This window comes from Grampus griseus, assembly GCF_964374135.1.
Source record: "Grampus griseus genome assembly, chromosome: 6".
Classification (NCBI taxonomy): Eukaryota; Metazoa; Chordata; class Mammalia; order Artiodactyla; family Delphinidae; genus Grampus; species Grampus griseus.
In genome coordinates this window covers 56112252-56137490 of record NC_139000.1, presented here as the reverse complement: position 1 = coordinate 56137490, position 25239 = coordinate 56112252, and the positions used below count along the sequence as shown (strand labels likewise).

General features: G+C 37.6%; 1 protein-coding gene across 2 annotated transcripts in view; it reads right to left on the bottom strand.

Annotated features, from left to right (window-relative positions):
- Positions 1-13867: 13867 nt before the first annotated feature.
- The window catches only part of IL33 (interleukin 33), a 46340-nt gene continuing 34968 nt past the window's right edge, over positions 13868-25239 (bottom strand). For both annotated transcript variants that reach the window (XM_082657209.1, XM_082657210.1), the window contains 6 exons: positions 19386-19511; positions 18699-18839; positions 17455-17562; positions 16490-16540; positions 15498-15595; positions 13868-14128 (listed from right to left, as the gene is read on the bottom strand). In XM_082657209.1, the coding sequence (XP_082513335.1) occupies positions 13922-14128; positions 15498-15595; positions 16490-16540; positions 17455-17562; positions 18699-18839; positions 19386-19511 (731 nt within the window). In that variant the 3' untranslated portion in view covers positions 13868-13921. The remainder of the gene's footprint in view (positions 14129-15497; positions 15596-16489; positions 16541-17454; positions 17563-18698; positions 18840-19385; positions 19512-25239) is intronic.

The window sequence follows — 25239 nt, the reverse complement described above, 5'->3', positions numbered from 1 at the left end:
GTGTCTTTTAAGGCCTGTGTTTCCTTATTGATATTCTGTCTGCATGATGTGTCTACTGATGTAAGTGAAGTGTTAAAGTCTCCCACTATTATTGTGTTACTGTCAATTTATCCTTTTATATGTGTTAACATTTGCCTTATATATTGAGGTGTTCCTATGTTCTGTGCATATATATTTATTACAAGTGTTATATCTTCTTCTTGGATTGATTCTGTGATCATCATGTAGTTTTGTTCTTTGTCTCCTGTAACAGTCTTTATTTTAAAGTCTATTTTGGGGAATTCCCTTGTGGTCCAGTGGTTAGGATTTGGTGCTTTCACTGCCATGGCCTGGGTTCAATCCCTAGCTGGTGAACTAAGATCCCCCAAGCTGCACAGTGGCCAAAAAACAAACAAACAGACAAATAAAGTCTATTTTGTCTGATATGAGTATCACTACTTCAGCTTCCTTTGATTTCCATTTTCATGGAATACCTTTTTCTATCCCCACACTTCCAGTCTGTATGTGTCTCTAGATATGAAGTGGGTCTCTTGTAGACAGCATCCTTATGGGTCTTGTTTTTGTATCCATTCAGCCAGTCTATGTCTTTTGATTGGAGCATTTAATCCGTTTATATTTAAGGTAATTATTGATACATATGTTGTTATTGCCATTTTGTTAATTGTTTTGGATTTGTTTTTGTAGGTTTTTTTTATTCCTTTCCTCTTTTGTTATCTCCTCTTGTGATTTATGACTATCTTTAATATTGTGTTTGGATTCCTTTTTCTTTTTTGTGTGTATTATCTATTATAGATTTTTGTAGTTACCATGAGGTTTTGCTCTAGCAGTCTATATGTATACATGATTGTTTTAGGTTGCTGATCTCTTAATTTCAATTGCATTTCAGGTATCCAGCATTTGTGCCAGAGGAACTCACGATTGCTCGTTTTGATATCATATTTGTGTGTCCATGATTTCCTACACTTACTGTATGTTTGCTTTACTAGTGAGCTTTCCCATTTTGTAATTTTCTTGTTTCTAGTTGTGGCCTTTTTTTTCCACTTAAAGAAGTTCCTTTAGCATTTGTCATAACACTGGTTTGGTGGTGCTGAATTCTTTAAGCTTTCATTTGTCTGTAAAGCTTTTGATTTCTCATCGAATGTGAATGACAGCCTTGCTGGGTTGAGTATTTTTGGTTGTAGCTTTTTCCCTTTCATCACTTTAAATATATTTTTCCACTCCCTTCTGGCCTGTAGAGTTTCTGCTGAAAAATCAGCTGATAGTCTTATGGGGATTCCCTTGTATGTTATTTGCTGCTTTTTCCTTGTTGCTTTTAATATTTTCCCTTTGTCTTTAATTTTTGTCAATTTGATTAGTATGTGTCTTGGTGTGTTCCTCCATGGGTTAATTCTATAAGGGACTCTGTGCTTCCTGGACTTGGGTGACTGTTTATCTTTTTGAATATTTTCTCAGGCTCCTTCTCTCCCTCTTCTCCTTCTGGGACCCCTATAATGTGAATGTTCGTGTGTTTGCTGTTGTCCCAGATGTCTCTTAAACTGTCCTCATTTCTTTTCATTCTTTTTTCTTTATTCTGTTCCATAGCGGTGATATCCACCACTGTGTCTTCCAGTTCAATGATTCATTCTTCTGCCTCATTCATTCTGCTATTGATTCCTTCTAGTGTGTTTTTCATTTCAGTTATTGTATTCTTCAACTCTGTTTGGTTGTTCTTTATATTTTCTATCTCTTTGCTAAGAACTTCTTGTGACTTCTCAGTCTGTGCATCTGTTCTTTTTATGAGTTCTTGGATCATCTTTGTAGCCATTTCTTGGAACTCTTTCATGGGTAGGTTGCCTATCTCCACTTCACTTAGTTGTTCTTCTGGGGTTTTATCTTGTTCCTTTGTCTGGAACATATTCCTTTGCCATCTCATTTTTGAATTTCTATTTGTATTTTTATGTATGTAGTAGCTTGGTTACATTTCTCAACCTTGGAGTGGTCTTCTGTAGGGGCTGTCCTATGTGTCCCAGAAGTACACTCCCCTCTCATCACCCAAGAGCCAGGGACCAGCTGGTTCCAGGGTAGGTTCTGACCTGTGTTTGTGGACTCAGTTCACAGGCTGCAGGATTGTAGTTTCCTTCCTTCTGGTGTCTGGCCCCTGGTGGGTGAGGCTGGTCTAGAGGCTTGTGCAGGCTTCCTGGTGGGAGGAGTCAATGCCTGCCCACTGGTGGGTAGAGCTGTTTCTTGGCCCTCTGGTGGGCAGGGCAGTGTCAAGGGGCATGTCTTAGGCTGGCTGTGGGATCAGGAAGTCTTTAGGCAGCCTGTCTACTGATGGGTGGGCTTGTGTTCCCACCCTATTGGTTGTTTGGCCTTAGGTGTCCTAGCACTGGAGCTTACAGGCTACTGGGTGGGCCCAGGTCTCCATGCCAAGGAACCAAAATGTCTGCATTTAGTCAGAGGTCATTTAGGTCCTTGCTGTGTCCACCACCAGCTTTTTTGACCCCAGAGAGGGACACAGCCATCCCCTGTCTCCCCAGGAGACCTTTCAAGACCTGCAGGTAGGTCTGGGCTAGACTCCTATGGAGTCACTACTTTTGCGCTGGGTCTTGGTGCATGTGAGACCTTGTGTGTGCTCTTAAGAGTGGAGTCTCTGTTTCCTCCAGTCCTGTGGAGCTCCTGCAATCAATTGCTGGCATTCAAAGCCAAATGCTCTGGGAGCTCCTCCTCCCAATTCTGGACCCCTAGGCTGGGGAGCCTGGCATGTGGCTCAGAGCTCTCACTCCTGTGGGAGAACTTCTGCAATATAATTATTCTCCAGGTTGTGGGTCACCCACCTGTGTGGTATGGAATTTGATTATATCAAGAGTGCACCCCTCCTACTGTCTTGTGGTTTCTTCTTTGTGTCTTTGGATATAGAATACCTTTTTTTTTTTTTGTAGAGTCCAGTCCTTTTAATCGATGGTTGTTCAGCAGTTAGTTGTGATTTTGGTGTGTTCATGAGAAGAGGTGAGCTCAAGGTCCTTTTACTCTGCTATCTTGTCCTCACAGTCTTTCAAGATTTTAAGTTTGGTTTCTGGAGAATTGTCATTTTCTTTTCTTTTTTCTTTTTAACATCTTTATTGGAGTATAATTGCTTTACAGTGTTGTGTTAGTTTCTGTTGTATAACAAAGTGAATCAGCTATATGTATACATATATCCCCATATCCCCTCCCTCTTTCATTTTCTTTTTAAAATATCGTGTCACTATGGTTTTTCATGGTGCTTGATGACTTGTTCCTCTGTGGTGTACTTGAAGTAGTGAACATCTTTCTTGTTTAGGTAGAGCTTTTGTTCAATTTGATTTTAATTTTTCAACGGGTTGGTAATTAAGTCCTTCCTTTTGTTTTTTACTAGGTGGTGCTATAGCACAAGTTTTAGGTTTCTCTTGCTTGAGATGGCTCTAGCTATATTTGAGAATCAGCACTTTGCTTCCTCTACCACCTCTATCAGAGGTGTTACCAGTGCCCTTGTTATTGCTACTTGTGCTCCTGGGGTCACTGGTGTCTTGTTGCTGGTGCCAGTGCTATTTCTGGCATTGCTGCTGGGGCACCAGAATGGTGGGTGGCTCTGCTGTGTCCAGGTTCACCTGGGTTGTGAGCACTGTCACTGTGGCAGGGAGAGGGGGAAATTTGGGACAAGCCAGGATTATGGTTCCCTCTACCACTTCTGGAGTTGTCATGTTCATGGGTGACTGGAGTCATGGGTGCCACTGTGGTGGTAAGAACTAGATTGTGGGCCCTGATGCTACTGCTGCCCAGTTGCTTGTGGATGTGGGTGCTGCTGCGGCTTAGAGGCCAGACTTGTGTGCACCACCTCTGTTGCTGCTATCAGGTTCTCTGGGGCTGCAGCCTCAGCCACCATGGCCAGGAGGACCAGGATAGCTGTACTGCCTCCACTCTTCCCCCAGTTCTGTCTGTTCTATGAGTTCATATCCACCCACCTTTAGATGTACAAACGTGTGGATCTCTCCAGCATCCTGATGTGTTGGGCAGCAGAGCCTTTGTTAAATTATGCGTGTTTTACTAGTTATAGATAGAAGGGGAGAGGTAAAGGGACTGTCTCATACTACCATAATGCTGACATCACTGTGTCTTACTGTGTTTTAAGAGTTCTTCATATAGTCTAGATATGTCTTTTAGCAAATACATGTTTTGCAAATGTTTTCTTATAGTCTTTGGCTTGTCTTCTCACTCTTTTTAGTACCATCTTTCTAAGAGCAGAAGTTTTTAATTTTGATGAATTCCAAAATATCAAATTTTTAAATTTTATAGATCATATTTTTGATATCCTACATAAAAAATCTTTAACCCAGTGTCACATAGATTTTCTCTTATGTTTTCTTCTAGATTTATAGTTTTACCCTTTACTTTTTATGTCTGTGATTCGTCTTGAGTTTTCATATGTAGTGCAAGGTATGGCTTGAAGTTTAATGGTTTTTTTCTTTTCGTTCGTTCTTTCTTTTTTTGTTTTTTGCATATGGATATGCAATTGTTCCAACACCATTTTTTGAAAAGATTACCTTTTTTTTTTCTATTGAATTGACTTCGCATCTTTGGGAATAATCTGTTGTGTATATATAGTTGAGTCTATCTTTGAACTATCTATGCTGTTCCACTGATGACTTTGTCTATCTTTATGGAAATACCACACTCTTAACATAAATGTAGCTTTATAATAAGTCTTGAAAGCAAATAGTAGAGACCTCTAGTGTTGTTTTTCTTTTTAGAAATTGTTTTGGCTATTCTAGGTCCTCAGAATTTCTATGTACATTTTAAAATCAGATTGGGATTTTGATTGGGATTGCACCAAACATATATCAACCTCAGGAGAATGGACATCTAACCATATTGAATCTTCTGACCCCTGAACAAGGTATGTCTTTCCATTTATTTAGGTCTTCTTTAATTTCTCTCAGTTGTGCTTGGTAGTTTTCAGTGAACAGGGCTTGCACATCTTTGTCAGATTTATCCCTAAATACTTTAAAATACCTAATTGTATTATAAATGGTAAAGATTTAAATTTCCAATTGTCTTTTGTTATTATATTATATAGAAATAAAAGTGATTTTTGTGTATTGTAACATCCTGGATCTTTGTTAAACTCAATTTATAGTTCTATTAGCTTCTTTGCAAATTACATCAGACTTTCTACATGGATGATTATGTTATTTTAAATAAAGACGGTTTTACTTTTTGTTTTCCAGTCTGGATTATTTATTTCTTTGTCTTGCCTTATTGCAATGACTAGAAGCCCCAATAAAATGCTAGATACAACTGGTGAGAGAAAAAGAAAAAAAGAGGTGGTGAGAGTGGACATCCGTTCATTGCTCTTGATCTTATTCAGTCTGTTGCCATTAATTATGATGTTCGCTGTAAGTGTGCTTTGGTCTATGCCCTTTATCATGTTTAGAAGTTGCCTTTTATTTCTAGTTTATTGAGTACTTTTATTAGGAATGGATATTAGATTTTGAACTGCTTTTTCTGCATCTATCGACATCATCGTATTATTTTTCTGTTTTAATTTGTTAATGTGGTAAATTACATTGATTTTTGAATATTTAACCAACCTTGTATTCCTGGGATAAACCCCACTTGGTCATGATGCATTTTTATATCTTTTAAATATATGTTTGTGTGTGTGTATCCTTTGTATGTATTATATATCCTTTTTCTGTATTGTTGGGTTTGATTTGCTAAAATTTTATTTAGTATTCTTTTATCTTTGTTCATGAAAACTATTGGTCTGTAGTTTTCAATGTCTTTGGTTTTTAGTGTAACACTTGCTGCATAGAATTAGTTCAACAGAATTCCCTCAATTTTTTGATAGAGTTTGTTTAGAATTGATATTTCTTCCTTAAATATTTGGAAGAATTCAACAATGAAGACTGGAGTTTTTAATGAGAAGATTTTAAACTACAGATTCACTTAAAAAAAATTTTATTGGACTATAGTTGATTTACAATGTTGTGTTAGTTTCAGGTGTATAGCAAAGTGAATCAGTTATACATACACATATATCCACTCTTTTTAAGATTCTTTTCCCTTATAGGCCATTACAGAGTATTGAGTAAATCAATATAGGGCCATTCATATTGTCTGTTTCTTCTTGAGTAAGTCTTGATAGTTTGTATCTTTCAAGTAATCTGTCTATTTTTATTAAAATTGCCAAGTATTGTCCATAATATTCCCTTTTTTATCCTTTTAATATCTTTAGAATCTATACTGATGACAACTCTCTTACTATTGATGTTGGTAATTTGTATCATCATTTTTTTCCTAATCAATCTGGTAAAAGATTTATCCATTTTATTGCTTTTTCTGCAATATCGAGCTTTTGTTTCCATTGATTTCTCTATTGTTTTTCTGATCAATTTAATATTAATAAATTATTATATAATTTTTTAGTTATCCCATTTCTATATTTTGGAACATCTATGCTCTTATCCAATGATTTTTTGAAGGAATATGAGTCATTCTTTCATTTTTGCTTTTAAATCTTTTTATATTTATAATGTAATATTTGATGTATATGAAAGACTATATGTAACTTATTGGTAGGTTAAGAAGTATGATCAAATAAACCTCTATGAACTTAGTGGATTACTTCTATACCTGTAAGATCACATCCATTCTGATTCCACCCCCACCCCGACCATCACACTTTATTTCTTAGAGGTTTTTTCTTAAAGTCATGGAGGGATTTGATTGTGCCTTTCTATATTCCAATTATACCTAAGAAAGATTGTTCTTGGGTTTGCCTGTCTTTCTAAACAAACATTCACTGAGTGGTTGCAATGTGCAAGGCAATTCTTATCAGTGTCCTAAGAAGCAGGTATTACCATCACCTCTTCTATGGATGAGTTTGCTTTAAGCCACATTCAACAGAAAACCCACCATTAGCTTAAGCAAACATGGTTTTATTTTTCTCTCTCAACAAGAAAGTCTGCAGTTAACACTACAAGACTAGTATGGCAGCAAGAAAATGTCACGTGTGACCTGGAGTCTTACATTAGTTTCCCCAGAAGTAGATTCCGATTAAGGAATTTATCAGCATGTGATTTACTAAGGAAGTGTTCCCAAGAAATACTGCTATGGGAGTTGGGCAGGGCAGGGATGGACAGGGATCTAAACAAGAATGTGATCTCATGCTGAAGTCCAGCAGAGGGTAGCTTCCACATGAACCCTGTAGGGGAATTTTTGAGTGAAATTTAAGACAGAGTTGTTTCACCCAAAACAAGGGAGCTGGGCTTTCAGGAGCTTTATAAGGCTGGTGGAAGGAATGCAAACTCACAGAAACTTTTATCTCTCTGTGCAAGAGAGAAAAGCAGCATCAGTACTATAAGTGCAGTCTTTGTAAGAAGAGATGCAAGTGCTGGATATTGAAAGCACACAGAAAGTGGTGGTGGTGGTGGTGGTGTGGGTGTATGGTACACACATACATGTTACCAAAGAATCCAGTATAAAGAAACTTAAGATTTGAGCATAACACGAATATTGTTCTCTACACCAGCGTTCTCCCATTTTTCCTCCTGCCATTTTTAATATGTAAGCCTTTGTCTCCTTGCTTACTGCTTCATGGTCAGTTTTCTGCTGCACATTCAGCCTCATACTATGGTCTAGGTAGGAAGAAGGGGAGAGGGTGAAAGACTGAAAAAGGACATGCCAGCTGAATATGTCCCCTTTAAAAAGTTTTTCTCAGGGACTTCCCTGGTGGCACAGTGGTTAAGAATCTGCATGCCAATGCAGGGGACATGGGTTCGAGCCCTGGTCTGGGAGAATCCCACGTACCGTGGAGTGGCTGAGCCTGTGTGCCACAACTGAGCCTGTGTGCCACAACTGAGCCTGAGCTCTAGAGCCCGTGAGCCACAACTACTGAGCCTATGTGCCACAACTACTGAAGCCCGCACACCTAGAGCCTGTGCTTTACAGCAAGAGAAGCCACTGCAATGAGAGGCCTGCGAACCACAGTGAAGAGTAGCCTCCACTCACAGCAACTTGAGAAAATCCACACAAAGCAATGAAGACCCAATGCAGCCATAAATAAATAAATAAATAGTTTTTCTCAAACCATTATACTGTCTATCTTTTATTGTCCAGAACGGTTTCAAATGGTTACCACATTACTGTGTGGAAGTCTGGGAAGGAGTGTATTTTTAGTTGGGCATATTGCTGCCCAGGTCAAAATGAGTTTCTGTGGGCAAGGAAGTAGGGGTGGTGCTGATAGATAGTAAGTAAATAACTACAATATTTGGTATCTCCTCATTTTTGCAGAGGATAAACTGAGATTGAGAGAGGTTATATAATTTGCTGAAGTTGCACAGGCAGTAAACAGTAAACCAAGCCTATGTTCTTTTTTTGTTTTTTAATATTTATTTATTTATTTAGCTGCATCGGGTTTTCATTGTGGCACGCGGGTTCTTTTGTTGTGGGGCACATGCTTCTTTCTAGTTGTGGCACATGGGCTCTAGAGCATGTGGGCTTTGGAACATGCGGGCTCTAGAGCACACAGGCTCAGTAATTGCAGTGCATGGGCTTAGTTGCCTCGCAGCATGTGGGATCTTAGTTCCCTGACCAGGGATGGAACTGGAGTCCCCTGCATTGGAAGGTGGATTCTTAACCATTGTGCCACCAGGGAAGTCCCAGCCTGTGTTCTTAATATGCTAGGCAGTGCTTCATGCGTTCTCTTTATGGGAGTGTCCTCTGGGTTAGGGACTGTAATTGGACTTGAGGAAGTGTTTCATCATCTTGGCACTTCAACAGGAAGTAGCTCATTGATACATCCAGTATATATGGCATATATTTAAGGAGTATCTGCTAGAAGATGAGATTTCTGAGCTGTAGAGCTGATAGTATGAGGGGAGAAGGAGTTTTAGGACCAGACTGTCCCAAACCCAACTGGAGTATCCCAGCTTAAGATTTCTCTATCCACCATGCAGTTTCTCAGCATGAGGCGCAAAGGTTGAAATTGGTGGGGGTTTTTTTTTTTGGATTGTTTTTTTCTGCAGATATGGGGGTTGTGAATTAATCCTTTTAGACTTTAAACAACCTGTTGCATTCTACTTAAATTAGGAATTTTCTTTCCCCAACTCCCCAAATTTCAACTCTTACTTAGTTTTCTTTCCCAATTCTAAGTCACTTTACTCATTCAAATAAAATTTTCCTGACAATATTTCAAGGTGTCCAATAAATGCATAAAAATGTAAAGAACATAAATAAAATGAGGGAAAACTAAATTTTGACATAATTGTCATTTCTGATAAAATGAAATGGGCAAATTCATTCTGGTAATATGTGTTATCCAACATCAAAACAAATGCAAGTTTGGAAGTTTTAGCCACAACAATCAGAGAAGAAAAAGAAATAAAAGGAATCCAAATCAGAAAAGAAGAAGTAAAGCTGTCACTGTTTGCAGATGACATGATACAATACATAGAGAATCCTAAAGATGCTACTAGAAAACTACTAGAGCTAATCAATGAATCTGGTAAAGTAACAGAATACAAAATAAATGCAGAGAAATCTCTTGCATTCCTATACACTAATCATGAAAAATCAGAACAAAAATTAAGAGAACACTCCCATTTACCATTGCAACAAAAAGAATAAAATACCTAGGAATAAACCTACCTAAGGAGACAAATGACCTATATGCAGAAAACTATAAGACACTGATGAAAGAAATTAAAGACGATACAAACAGATGGAGAAATATACCATATTCTTGGAAAAGAAGAATCAAGATTGTGAAAATGACCAAACTACTCAAAGTAATCTACAGATTCAGTGCAATCCCTATCAAACTACCAATGGCATTTTTCACAGAACTAGAACAAAAACTTTCATAATTTGTATGGAAACAAAAGACACCAAATAACCAACGCAATCTTGAGAAAGAAAAATGGAGCTACAGGAATCAGGCTCCCAGACTTCAGACTATACTACAGAGCTACAGTAATCAAGACATTTATGGTGCTGGCACAAAAACAGAACTATAGATCATTGGAGCAGGATAGACAGCCCAGAGATAAACCCACGCACATATGGTCACCTTATTTTTGATAAAGGAGGCAAGAATATACGATGGAGAAAACACAGCCTCTTCAATAAGTGGTGCTGGGAAAATTGGATAGCTACATGTAAAAGAATGAAATTAGAACACTCCCTAACACCATACACAAAAATAAGCTCAAAATGGATTAAAGACCTAAATGTAAGGCCAGACATTCTAAAACGCTTAGAGGAAAACATAGGCAGAACACTCTATGACATAAATCACAGCAAGATCCTTTTTGACCCACCTCCTAGAGAAATGGAAATAAAAACAAAAGTAAACAAATGGAACCTAATGAAACTTAAAGCTTTTGGCACAGCAAAGGAAAACATAAACAAGACCAAAAGACAACCCTCAGAATGGTAGAAAATATTTGTTAATGAAGCAACTGACAGAGGATTAATCTCCAAAATTTACAAGCAGTTCATGTAGCTCAATATCAAAAAAACAAAAAACCCAATCCAAAAATGGGCAGAGGGCCTAAACAGACATTTCTCCAATGTAGACATACAGATTGCCAACAAACACATGAAAGGATGCTCAGCATCACTAATCATTAGAGAAATGCAAATCAAACCTACAATGAGGTATCACCTCACACCAGTCAGAATGGCCATCATCAAAAAATCTACAAACAATAAATGCTGGAGAGGGTGTGGAGAAAAGGGAACCTTCTTGCACTGTTGGTGGGAATGTAAATTGATACAGCCACTATGGAGAACAGTGTGGAGTTTCCTTAAAAAACCCAAAGTAGAATTACCATATGACCCAGCAATCCCACTACTGGGCATATACCCTGAGAAGACGATAATTCAAAAAGAGTCATGTACCACAATGTTCATTGCAGCTCTATTTACAATAGCCAGGACATGGAAGCAACCTAAGTGTCCATCAACAAATGAATGGATAAAGAAGATGTGGCTCATAGATACAATGGAATATTACTCAGCCATAAAAAGAAATGAAATTGAGTTATTTGTAGTGAGGTGGATGGACCTAGAGTCTGTCATACACAGTGAAGTAAGTCACAAAGAGAAAAACAAATACCATATGATAACACATATATATGGAATCTCAGAAAAAAAAAAAAGAAAGGTTCTGAAGAACCTAGGGGCAGGACAGGAATAAAGACGCCGATATAGAGAATGGACTTAAGGACACGGGGAGTGGGAAGGGTAAGCTGGGACGAAGTGAGAGAGTGGCATGGACATATATACACTACCAAATATAAAATAGATATCTAGTGGGAAGCAGCCGCATAGCACAAGGAGATCAACTTGGTGCTTTGTGACTACCTAGAGGGGTGGGATAGGGAGGGTGAGAGTGAGAAACAAGAGGGAGGAGTTATGGAGATATATGTATTTGTATAGCTGATTCACTTTGTGATAAAAGCAGAAATTAACACACCATTGTAAAGCAATTATACTCCTGTAAAGATGTTTAAAAAAAAAATGCAAGTAAATGACAAAAAGCTACCATACATTTGAATGTTTTAATCAAATAATACTGACTATAGTGATGGTGGAAAATATTTTTTTAAAAAAGGAAAATTAAACTTGTAAAATAAGATAACCTGATTGAAAGATATCTAAATAAGCAGTTGGAAGTCCCAGGTTAAAGTTTTAATGCAAGTGTATGTTGGCTGTTTGATCTTGGGTAAAAGTCACTGAATACCTCCTTTGTACTGGCCACCATGATGGGCACTATGAGTACAAAGGTGAAAAAGACACAGTCTCTTCTCTGAAAAATCTTACTTAATTTTTTTTTTTTTTTCGGTACGAGGGCCTCTCACTGTTGTGGCCTCTCCCGTTGCGGAGCACAGGCTCTGGATGCGCCGGCTCAGCGGCCATGGCTCACGGGCCTAGCCGTTCCGCGGCATGTGGGATCTTCCCGGACTGGGTCATGAATCCGTGTCCCCTGCATCGGCAGGCGGACTCTCAACCACTGCGCCACCAGGGAAGCCCCTTACTTAATTTTGAATCACCAAAAATATTAGACAAATGACCTACTCCACTTAACAACATTGATGGATTGGTGTATGCTTACTTTCACTTAAGAATTTCACAATATGAGTCATTTTATCATAAAATCATTATGGTCTCACATACTTTTGAAAAATACAGTTTATTCAAGAATATGAACAATGTAATGGATATATTTGGTTACTTAATAATAATCGTTTAAGTATATCATACAGATACACATGGTCAACATTTAGTGTTTTTCAGAGGGAGTGATATAGATTCTGCTTTTATTTTTGTCTCTATAGTAAAATTATTGACAAAGTAATGAATCAAAGATATATTGTTCTATAATTGTTTGCACTCATACAGTAATTCTCAGCCTCTTTTATTTTATGTTCCATCAACAGTTATATTCAATATATCTCAACAAATTAAAAAGCCGACACTTTCAGAAAAAGTCATTTTATAAGTATTCTGTCATTATGTTTGTCATTTATTATCAGTATTACACCTGTGAAGAATTACAGTAGAAATTGCTAAGGTTTTAAAATAAGCAAAAATTATTTAGTAGTTGAGAAATGTTATTATATGGTTGAGTATAAACTTTAGTAGCAATAAAACACAAAGACGTTTAATGAAGAATACTGCCATAAATAGGTTTACATAAAATTCTACACCATCAGGTAGAAAAAGCAGAATAACAATGTTGGCATTCAGAGGTCAGGTTACGTGGAAGTGAGGTCAGGGGGTGCAGAAGGACACAGATGGTCAAAAGAAATGGAGAAAGAACAGAAGTCAAGTGAATATTCCATAGTAAGCAGGGTTATTGGGAAGCTAAACAACAAAAGGCCTTGTGCATGTCGGAAGAAAGGATGAGAAGAAATTTTGTCCAAGGTAATGAATATATCAAAAGTCATAGATTCCTGGAAGCCAGGGTCAGAAGAACATATGAAGGATAACCAGTTATTGAAATTGTAATGTTAATCCTATGTCCCGTCTAAGCTCTAGTAGGTTAGAGGACTTATGTCCACACCATGGTACTTGGAACCCATGGTACTTGGAACCCATGGTACTGGGATGCCCAAACATATATTGTGGCTCAGTGCTTTTAAAAATATTCTAGTTTGTTAGATATTCCTAATAATTTCAATTTCATGTCTGAACTAAAATTTATTTCACTTTCTAATGTAAGAATGCCTTGCTTAAAGTTAACTCAGTCTATAAAAATCAGAATTTTAAAAGTGAGTTAGAGGTGAAATTATTCACTTTTAAAATACTAGATTTGTTTTCCTTAATTTTTAAATTATCCTTGCCTTTTCACATATTTATATTACCTGTCTAACTATATAGGCATCTGAAGTTTCGGTATTTACAAACTTGGTGTTTTATTCCAGTTGTGAAATGGTAAATCTGTGTAGCTTCCAGTTGTTTTTTTTTATTAGTGGCTCTAGTGTTTGAGGCTATTATTTGGAACGAGGGAGAATTATGTCCCTATGTAGCTCTTTAAATTGATCCCTGTCTAAAGCAAAATTGCGGATCAGTCCCTTTGCTTCTCCCCAGAGGTCTCAGCTCAAAATATGAAGAAGTTCTTTCAGGACTGAAAGAGGAAAAATGTAAAGGTCAGGCTGTATCTCTTCAGAATGTTGGCAAATCTCTTTACCAATATGCTATTTAATATACCAATACTTGTACTGAATATGCAGTGATACAGAGGGAAATAAAAAACAGAACTGAAGGATTATAAAAAATATTTTTATACATAATAAGGAAAACATTCCTCAGCATACTAAACATTCCATTTCCCTTCATGTTATCTGTCTCTTTATCGCTTATCCTTTCTCCAGTGGTAGCTGTTTGGACTACTCAACCCAAGATCTGCAGCTTTCCATCATATTAAGTTTGAGAGCTTAAATATGGTATTCTCTTCATTTGAATCCTCAGGGTGTTCCCCTCGTTTAATAAGAGCTAGGTGGTTATCCTTTACTCCTAGAAACACTCCAGGATTGCTCTTACATTCAAATGAAACACATTGGGAGGTCTCCTCATGAAGGACAAAGAAGGCCTGTTCTGGCAATTGGTTTTCACATTTTTGTAGCTGAGGAAGACAAGAGAGAAAGTAACCAATATGTGAGTTGGAAGTTCAGAGTCAACTTTACATCCCTGTATTGGAAACTAAAGGAGAATAATTATTCATAACTTGATATTTCTAACAAGCCTGCTTACTAAGAAGGGGATGGGAGGTGGGGAAGAAATGAGCAGAGGGCCAAAGTAGGGGGATTTGATTTGATTCACTGATAGTATATTTTGAGAGACATGATGGCTTAGAATGAATGGATCTGGATGCAGTATTTCTGGATTCATACTTCTCTTTTGCCATGTAGTATCTCTGAGACCTGGACACTTTGCTTTACCTTTCAAGCCTCAGTTTTTTAGTGTAGCCAGTTTTCTAGATCGGTCAACTCCCAACTTACCCACAGATACATGAGTGATAGAAAATGATTATTATTTTAAGTTATTAAGTGTTAGGGATGGTTTGTTACACAGCAAACCTAACCAATACAATAACTTCATAAGAGAGTTATTGTGAGAATTAAATGAGATAGTACTTGTAAAACCTTTAGCACACTTCTTGGTATATAATAAAGCTCAGTAGGGGTCAGCACTTATTATTGAGTAGTTATATATGCCAAACACTATTATATATACTTAGGAATGTTTTGTTAAGGGAGATGCTGATTACCATCCAGAGTTTATATTAATACCTTGCATGGCTATATTAGTTAGCTCTATATATTTATATAATTTATCTTCTATATTATACTTTAATGTTTTCTTCCTTGTGTCCACTTTGGCTTGTTTGTTCCTCAAGATGTTTATAATTCTTCATCATGACCACTATAATACTGCTATTTACTAAGTGAAGAAGACAATGCAGTGAATCCTATGATTAAAATGTAGATTATTATGTTATCTATATATCTTGGCATGTGGAAATGTTTATGACTCTCCCTTTAGCAGTCTCAGAGTATAAAATTAGTTTTTCAATTGCCTAAGAAAACCATATTTTACAAGGAAATACTTCCTGGAAGAACACAGTAGTTCCTACAGCCAAATAGAAAGGATTCAAGTCATTCTATATAGCAGTGCTTCTCAAACTTTAATGTACCTATGAATCTCCTGGAGATATGTTAAAATGCTGATTTCGATTCAGTTGTGAGGGAGCCTGAAAGTCTACATTTCTAAAAAGCTCCCAGGCAATGCTGTACTGCTGGCAGAGATCAAACTTTCAGTAGCAAGGCTACACATGCCATTTCACTCCCTTCCATGTTCCAGAAGCAAGTTATTAATCATAACTGATTTTGTTTTATGTACAATAGCACAAACAAAACTTCTTCTTCAAAGTACCCCAAATCTGCACAGATGAGTAGAGTCAGTCATGACAGTTAGGTGCATATTTCTATTACCTCCACAGAATGCTCCTTACTGTTGGCATGCAGCAAGAAGTCTTTGTCTTTTGTGGGGCTCAGGTTTACCATTAACTTCCGATGATCACCACCACCTTCTTGCAATTAAAAAATGCAAATTATAAAGTTAAGAATTGTAACTCATTTTAATTTAAATGAATTTAACACCCAGGAAAAGAGTCCAAGATGTCATATAAAATAACTATTTCATTCAACAACACATCTCTTAGAAATACTTGTACCCAGATGAAACTAAAGAGTCATTGGACAGTAAGGGGTAATTCTAAGTCCCCTTAGGAGAGAGGTTAGTTTTCTTATATACTATTAGAATACTAGTAGAATTGTGAGTCTCATGGGTGTTGCTCTAGTTGTCAGCTTCCCTGTCTGCATAGAAGACCACTGATGGTTGTCCCCCAATATCCAACTCCTCTTTTTGTGTAATAATAGAATGTTTCCCAGCCTGCCTTCTTGTAGCTAAGTGTAGCAATATGTCTAAGTTCTGAGCAATATAAGGTGAATAGAAGTGTCAGGTGCAACTTCCAGGTTGCGTCCTTAAAGGGAAATAGAACTCAAATAATACATCTGTCTTCCTCTGTCCTGCTGAATGGATATTTTCATGGTGGCAAGGAATCTTGAACCATGTGGATGTTGGCAGAGCCACAAAGAGAAAAGGAGCTGGGTCTGGGCAACCTGTTGAGCAGAACTGCCATTCCAGCCCTGGCTAAAACAGAAATAAAGTTTTGTATAACTTAAGACACTATTATTCTGAATCTCTGTTAAATGTAGCCAAACCTTTATCCTAATTATTAAACTGCAAAATGGATGAGATGGAGTATATCAGTTTAGAATCTTAGATCCAAGATTTTTACCATGAATTTGGGCTGGAGAGAACCTTCTGAGACTGCTTTCCTTTCCCATGGAGAATTTTTGGATTTGTCTTTACCCTAAATTTAGGAATTCAAGCACTAGAGCTACCCAGCTTTCGAAATTACCTGTTTCACTTGAGGGGAATTGGGAATCATAGTAACGGAGTAACACCTTGTCTGAAAGAGAATGCATAAAATCCCTTTGGTGAGATACAATTTTATCAAATGGTTCAGTTTCAACATATATATAACATCAGAAAACATCCTCTTCTTTTATTGTATATCAATAAAAGCAAAACTTCTGTGGTTTTGAGAAAGGTCTTAAAAATGTATAAATATATTCTGAGGAATTCTCCAACAATGTTGGTATTAAAATATTTAAAATGTTGTTCATAGCACTGGTATATTCTTTTACTAGGGTTTATACTTTAGTGATACTGATAAAGCTGGAAAGACCTAGTAGATAATTTAGCGATAGCAAGTATATGTGGTACCTCTTTCCACATTTCACAACAGATACCACTTCTCAGTATCATCCTTCTCCCCTGATGAATCCTGAATAAGCTTTTTTTTTTTTTTAACTTATTTTATTTATTTATTTTTGGCTGCTTTGGGCTTTTGTTGCTGCACGGGCTTTCTCTAGTTGTGGCAAGCAGGGTCTACCCTTCGTTGCAGTGCACGGGCTTCTCATCGCGGTGGCCTCTCTTGCTGCAGAGCACGGGCTCTAGGCGCATGGACTTCAGTAGTTGTGGCTCGCGGGCTCTAGTGCGCAGACTCAGTAGTTGTGGCACACAGGCTTAGTTGCTCCGTGGCATGTGGGATTCTCCCGGACCAGGGCTCAAACCCATGTCCCCTGCATTGGCAGGCAGATTCTTAACCACTGCGCCACCAGGGAAGCCCCCTGAATAAGCTTCTGAATCCTCCTCAATATAGTGATATTCAAGCATCCCCTGCCAATGCATTGGAGTTAGCACATAGCATGAAATCTATTTGCCATGTCTGAGTTAATCTATTGTTTATGGTTTGGTAAATTTATTTTTTTACTTTACTAGTCATCATTATATCATTAAAGACAAAAGGAAATATTCTACCTTTCTCTTGGTCTTTTCCTAAGTCTTCAACATAGATCTCATAATTTCCATCCTCGAAAACAAAAGTAATGTATTGATCGTTGTATGTACTCAGGGAAGCAGAATGTTCTGTAACAAGTAAAAATCTTGTCATTAAGAATTCAAAAACCTTGTTTCCATGAAAAATCTTTTAGAAATTAAAATACTTTCTCAATAGGTTGTGTTTGTTTCTGCAATTTGAGCTGCACTTTGTCCATCACTGTTGGACAGATGAAAGCCTCTGGCACAAGCTTCATGTAGCTAAAAGGCTGAGGTGTGCCACCTGAATGGGATTAAAGATGCTAGCATCCTGCATGAAGGCCATGGTAGGCCATGTTAGTGTGCTTATGGGAGGGTTTAGTGGGGAGAAAGAAGCTGGAAAAGTTATAGAGTTTGCCTGAGGAAACCTCTGCTTCCTGACTCCACATGATCTAGGGAACTATGGGCAAGAAGGGGCTGTATTTTGATAGACATGGATAAGTGAATACCCATCTGTAAAGCATGGAGTTACTCAGAGACTTTCAACAGTCCTGGAGAATGCAGGTGTGAGCCTCATTCTGTCTTCTGGCTAAATAACAGTGACACTTAAAGCAGTACTCTCAATTTTTTTTTAATATACGAGCACACATAGAAAATGATAATATTTCTACAGCATGTTGGGGTAAACTGGAGCAGATTTAGAAACTACATATATAGGTCCTGGAGGAAAAAATCGTATTTTCTTTATAATATAGAATTATGCTAAAGAAAATAATATATAAAAAATTAAGAATATTAAATATTGAATATTTGCACAAGTATGTGATATAATTTAAAACCATTTTAACAACTATTTAAAATACTTGAGTTGAAATTATATTTAAAAAATATAATAGCTCTTCCTTTTCTTTCATTGTCAAAATGTTGAAGTTCGGGGAGATAATATGGTTTTCCCCTAAAGGATAATGTATTTTTCTCAGGAATAATGTATATGAAATTCCAATCCATAGCAAGCATTTCAAAATAATAATGGAATGCTAACTATAGAACGCACATGCATTGTTAGAGCAACTACCCTGTACTTAGTTTGGATACCACTACATGGGCACATCAGCAACAAATGGACAGAAGTTTCTGATATATTTACATGAAATTGTAGACTTGGGGCTGCTTCCTGGAGTGGCATTTCCAAGGTCCGTGTCTTACCTCCCTCCTCACCCTCACACCACCCCTGTGACCAGTCTTACCTTTGATACTTGGAAGACCAGTTGCTGTAGTATATTTCTGGACCCTAGTTTTATCGAAGGCGAAGCTCTTCACAGACGGTCCAAGGTGTTCCAGCTCCTGACAGGCAGCGAATACCAGATGTTTCTCTTTGTACGTTTTAGCTGCAGGATAGGTGTAGGAATAAGACTGGACTGTCAGTCCTCACTCTGTGCAGACCCCTCTCCCATCTCTCCTTTGAGGATTTCCAGTCTAGGCTGCTTGCTGACAATGATGAATGACCCCAGGATTTCAGTCACCCCATGGTCTGAAGGAATCAATACCTCCTATACACTTATATCCCAATAGGGCACACCCGCTGGAGTCCAGGCAAAAGAAAACTAGTCACCCATGGTCTCAACACCCAAAAGGCAACCACTATTCATTTTAGTTTACTTCCTTTAAATGAAAAAAATAAAAATATTGTAAATATATTTATAATTTTGTATCCTCTATTTTTACTTAATATTATAGCATAACCATTTCTCCCATGCTATTAAAAACTCTATATGCCCTTCTGAAAATGGCTAAAAAATAGTTCATCATCCTTACTCTTTTCCAGAAGGAATTTGGATGAGGGAAAAATTTATGTATCTTGATGTGGTAAGTGAAGGCAAATAGATGCCCATCACTATGTTGAAAAATTATCAGGAAATGCAGTTTCTCCTTACCTGTTCTTGGTGAATGCATTTTGGTGGTTTCTTTCCTAAAGTAACAGGTCTTCTTTTCTATTTTAAGGCCAGAGCGTAGCTGCATAAAGACCATGGGGCAAACTTCTTCAGCCTTCTGTTGGGATTCTGAGCAATTGAAAAAATTGTGATACCATTTCATTCCATCCATCTTTATCCTTTTACAAACCCTGAGTGTACCAGACCAAGAAAGCAACTACAGGTCCACAGTATCTTATCAGAAACCTTGGGGCCAGTTGTGTTTCAAAATTCAGAGTTTATTACATTTTAAGATTGTCATGTAGACCATATATTGTATATACCTAGAACACCCAGCAGGGACTAGGGAAGCACCTCATAATAAAAAATTTTATAGTGAAACAGGAAAATTTACATGAAGTGAAATAAATAAAGCCCTCATGTGGTTCAGGTCAGGATTTAGCTGTCAAATGAGTTCAGGTCATATTTTGCTGTCAAACGAGATACGAAAAACTTTAGGTCTTTAGAAAAGATTTTGGTTTCAAAATTGGTTTAAGGGAGTGTGGATCTACATCCAACATATAGCAATTTTTGCCTAACTGAGCGGGAGCTCTTTGATCATATGAAATCTACAATCATTTCTACTTATCTAGAGTATACTTTTAATAATTTTGGAGAGATGACTATAGTCTATAAAGGTTATTGATACTAAAAATAGCCGACCATGTTAGGGAGCTTTCTGCCTATGTTTTCTTCTAGGAGTTTTGTGGTTTCAGGTCTTACGTTTAAGTCTTTAATCCATTGGGCGTTAATTTTTGTGAGTGGTGTAGATAGGAGTTAGGTTTCATTCTTTTACATGTTATTATCCAGTTTTCCTAGCACCATTTATTGAAGAGACCATCTTTTCTCCATTGAGTATTTTTGACTCCCTTGTCAAATATTAGTGTGTCTACAGTGGGCCAAGCACTGTGCTGATAATTCTACATACTGTTGCCTTTAACCCTTCACAAATAATATTGCAAGGTAGGTATTATTCTCTTTGTTTTACAGATGATGATTTGAAGTTCTTAGCATTCACAACACTTGCCCAAGGTTACAGGTCTGGTGAGAAGATGTGACTCAAGTGTGTCTAATATCAAAGCTATGCTTCCATCTACCTCCATCTAAAAAAAATGCTACACTACAACTTTAGGGAATAGCAAAATGCAAACTGAAATTAAATCAGTTGAAGTAAAAAAAATATAATCAGTTATTCAGTAATTCTGATTTCATTTATCCAAATAAAAATTAAAATCTCAAATAAAACATTAAATTTGTCACTTGGAAATCATAAAAAGCCTTTCAAAGTCAAATAGAAAAGAAACACTTGAGTCATAGGATCTCAATTTCCAACATTATAGTAAATGAATTATCAAGCAATTTATGCAATGTAGCCAAATTTCAATTATTGACAGTAATTCAGAAAATGAAAATAATTCCTTGTGATTTGAGACCCATTCTATGATTTTTTTTTTATTCTCAAGAAGATTTGCCGTCCTAATATGCTTTTCAAAGTTAAGTGGAATAAACTTTTGTTAGTTACTGTTTTGAATTATCTATATCTTACTTCCAATTCAGATGGGCATCTACCTTTAAGTATCTTCAACTGTCTGAACAGGGAAAGGCCATTAAATCATACTCATTCACCCTGGAAATCCCTAATATTCCTTTATAATACAGATATGTCAGCTACAGTATCTCACATTTATATAGTGCAAAGATAATTTACAAAGCTGTGCCAGAGCCAACACTGAACTTGGTCTCCTGACAACTAATTTAATACAATATGTCATTAATTGCATGTTTTGTGCTGGTCTTAGCCTGTCAATAACCAATGTTGTTTTCGGACTGGCTGTTAAGGTTCTTATTATGATTGCAAGATGACCTTCAGCAATAACCATCAGGAAACTGAAGAAATAAAGGTTAATTAATTATAGGATCTGTAAATTACACTGCATATCTGGGACCCCACAGAGAAGTCACAGGTAGAGAGGGTACACGGGCGTGGGGTTCTGCTTTTATTGGGGTTGAGGGTGGGAGCCTAGGATAGCGAGAGCTCACTATTTATTGGTGAATTTAAAACATAAAAGCAGGAATTTAAAGTGTGGGAAGAGAAAAAAAGAAAGTAGTCCAAATGGCCAGTTATGAAAATCAACCAAGATCTCCTTTTCTTTATCTAGTCTTGTGGCTGGCCATGTATTTATTTGAGATAGCCATCTTTGAAGTAGATGCCTCTTTGTAGTGGGTACCTCTTTGAAGTGCATGCCTCAGCAATCAAAGCTTAAGTCGGGCACTTGCATTACAAAATAGAAAAACAAAATCCACCTGTCAGGGTTTACACTATACTGTATCACATCATCTCTTCAGAGTTAAAAGGCATAAGATGATGCTCTAAGCATGCTCATTCCTGTATGCTTCTCATTATGTGTAGCATCCCATGAGGCATCCCATGCCAGGTATGTCTAATATTGAGAGTGGACTCTTTGGGGAGGAGGATATGGGTCTTGGGTAGTTAGAAGTGAGGGTCATAGCACTGGGGAAATATTATGGATGTAGAAAAAGAGAATTGAGGGCTAAATATGTGAATGTAAGGGCTAGCATCTAGTGAGACAAACACTAGGTATAATTCCTTGGGGGATGACTGTGTTTGAAGTATTTAAAATACTTTACATTGGGAGAGTTTGGAAGAAGGTATACTTTGGTATTCGGGGCAGCTGAAACTGTGGTGTGAGGGTTGTGTTCTTGGGAGGAAAGCATGAAGCGGTCATGGCCTTAGGAACTCTGTAGAAGAGAGTGTTCCACTAGGGTCAAAAAGCGAGCTCAAACTTATGAAAAGGCTGTTGCCATTTCCTGTGTCTCCATCCTGCTTGATATCTGAGGGCAGTGTATTTATATGGCTTTTAAGGAAATTCTCATAAACAGTTTCATCATAGCAACTGCATGATGAAATCCCTCAGGCATTTCTGGTGAGTAAATGGGAATGGGCCTGGAAATCTTTTTGTAGAGCCAGACCACAGCTGGCAGGAACTACAGAAGGGAATCACTTCACCTTTCATTTTTTCCCCAAACACTAATTTTACCAAGGTCTCTTTGCCCTGTTTACTACCTTTGACCCGTTTGTTGCATTTGGCTTGGGGACCACTTCCTTCTTTGAACCCTTCTTCCCTTATTGTTGTATCAGCTGTCTCCTTGGATTCTCCTTGTTTCCCTCTGATCAGTCCATCTCTGTCTCTTTGTTAGTTCTTCCTTCTCTGCCTGATCCTAAAACGCTGGTGTTCCTGAAGGTTTTGTCCTTTGCCTTTTTTTCTCACTCTAGGCTTTCTTTCTGGGCAATCTTGCTTGCTCCAATGACTTCAGTCATCTTTTTCTATGTTGATGACTCCCCAAACTGTAACTCTACCTTTGGTCTGTCTCCTGAGCTTTATATCTGTTGCTCTTTCTCTACAGAAATTTTGATGCCACAGGGCATTTTGACTAAAGTTACCTTAAAGCATGTCTATTTCTATCTATGTAGAGCCTTCTGAATTCTGGACATCTCTACCTGAATGACATACACATACCCCAAATGCAAATATACTCATAATAAAAAAACAACTTCTTTATCTTTTACCCCCAATATATTCCTCCATAATTCCCTATCTTTAAAAACAGTACCTCTATCTGCCGTTATCTGCCCAATTTTTAAATCAGAAAGCTGAGAATTATCCATTTTCCCCTCTCTCTATCCTTCAATTTATTCGGTTTACCTTACTGATTTCACTTTCTGAACGTATCTGAATTTTAGTCTTTCCATTCTGCCATCTTAGGTCAGGCCCTCATCACCAGACCCCTAAGATGAATGCAGTAGACCTCTGATCAGTTTCTATTTCTACTCTTGCCTGCTTGCTCTATCTTCACTACCACCAACATGGTCTTTCCAAAATAAAAATGTCTTGTTTTTCCTCAATTAAACATTTTCAGTTGGTTCCCTACTGTCCACAGGATAAAGTGAAAGCTCCTTCACTGTAACAGAAGATCTTCTGTGGAGAGCTGCAAACTAAAGGGGGTGATCCCTACTCAGTTCTACCTTCAACTATTGTCATGTAGGGATATGGGCCCATTTGTTGCTAGATCTTCAGATTTTTTGAGAGAAACCACACATTCAGACTTTTATGCAAAATCTCCCAATTTTTAAATGTTGTCTCAATTAAAAAACAACAGTAATACTATTCAGGCCAACTAAAATACTCCTGCTGGATGGATATGTCCCAGGGCTCCCATATTGTGACCTCTGGATAGATACATAAGGACACTGTATTTTCAGGGCAGGGAAAGGGTTGATGGATATGGGGGAGAGGAATTAACAGAGGAGAATGGCCTGACCCTGAGGAGTAGCTTCCTAGAAACGGGGAAGGAGATGAGTTTGGGGAGAGGCTTTCCTCTAGCTCATGAAGTCCCGTACCCTGTTGGCACTAGAGGTGAAATGCCCTGGTGCTGACCAGAACTCATGTGGGCCCTGACTGTATGGATACCTGTAGTGGTTGGGTATTGTGTTTTATGGCTTTGTGATTGTGTAAGATCCTGCTAGCCCAGGGGAGGAGAAGGAATTAAAATGAACTTTGTTGTTGGGGGCTCAGAGCAGTTTATATAGAAAAATAAGATGTGACATTTTTGAAAAGCAGTTCATACCTGTCACACACCACACAGGGATCTGTTGAAATTTTAGCCAGGAGTGTTTAAATAATGACAATTATAGTATTAAACTGAGCCAATATTGTTGGAAGGGAAAATCTGCTAAGGAACCATAAAAATAATGCGATGAGATTTGGGATTATCTTTATCATTGTTTCTTTGAATGGTGTAAATAAGCAGTTAGGGCCACTGAACCCCGACAGGTGGGGTTACATTTTCATTTTCCATCAATGCCAGAAACTCTGATGTATATTCCAGCCTGCTCCCTCCCTCATTCCAGTATCTACATAGAGCCCACATCTCCTAGGGTACAAAGAAAATTCATTTTTTATTAAGAGGGAATTTGGAGACACAGAGTCACTTCTAATGAGTCACTGTTCCTGCAAGGAGCATTTTGACTCAGACATAAATAAAAGAACTAACTTAGCTGTGATTTCCTGGTGATTCAGAAACCGCAGTCCAATTACTGGTTTTCCTACTTACAAAAGAAGAGCATGGGTGGGCCAGAGCCTCAGGGACACAGAAATGATATTCTTTAACACTGCTTTCTCTTCTCGCCTAAAATGTTCAGGGAAATGCAGAAGAGCACAAAGGACAAAGATATGCCAGTCCCCACTACCATTTCTCATGCTGTATTTTCTTTCTGGTCCACCAGAGCTCTGTTAATTCTTTTGTGTTACTGCTCTCAAATGAAAAACATGAGAATAAATTTGCATAATTCTTTTCTAGGATAAGTAGTTTTAAGAATCAAAGATGTTAATAGTCCTTTGATTTTAAAGGTAAGGCTACTACCTGACTTAGTTACCTTTCAACTTATTCCAAACCCTTTGAGTTTGCAATTGGACAGACTTGAGCATCATTTGGTCAATTCTGCTTTATTTGGGTCCTGGATTATGCAAATATATTTGCTTGTTATTCTCTCCTTTATCAGAAGTCTCAAGTCAGGACCACAAGCTCGATATACCAAAGGTCTTAATAAATGTTTGTTGAATAAAAGTGGGTCCGTTTAAATTTTTGTTAGGAAATCTGGGAAAAAGGTTTTGGGATTTGGTGGCAGGAAGTATGGGTAGAGAAGGGGTTAATATGAAGGGCCATAATTACGTTTATCACTATTAGCAGGTTTAAGTCATCTGAGCCACTCCTGTTCTGTGATATATCAAATAAGCAA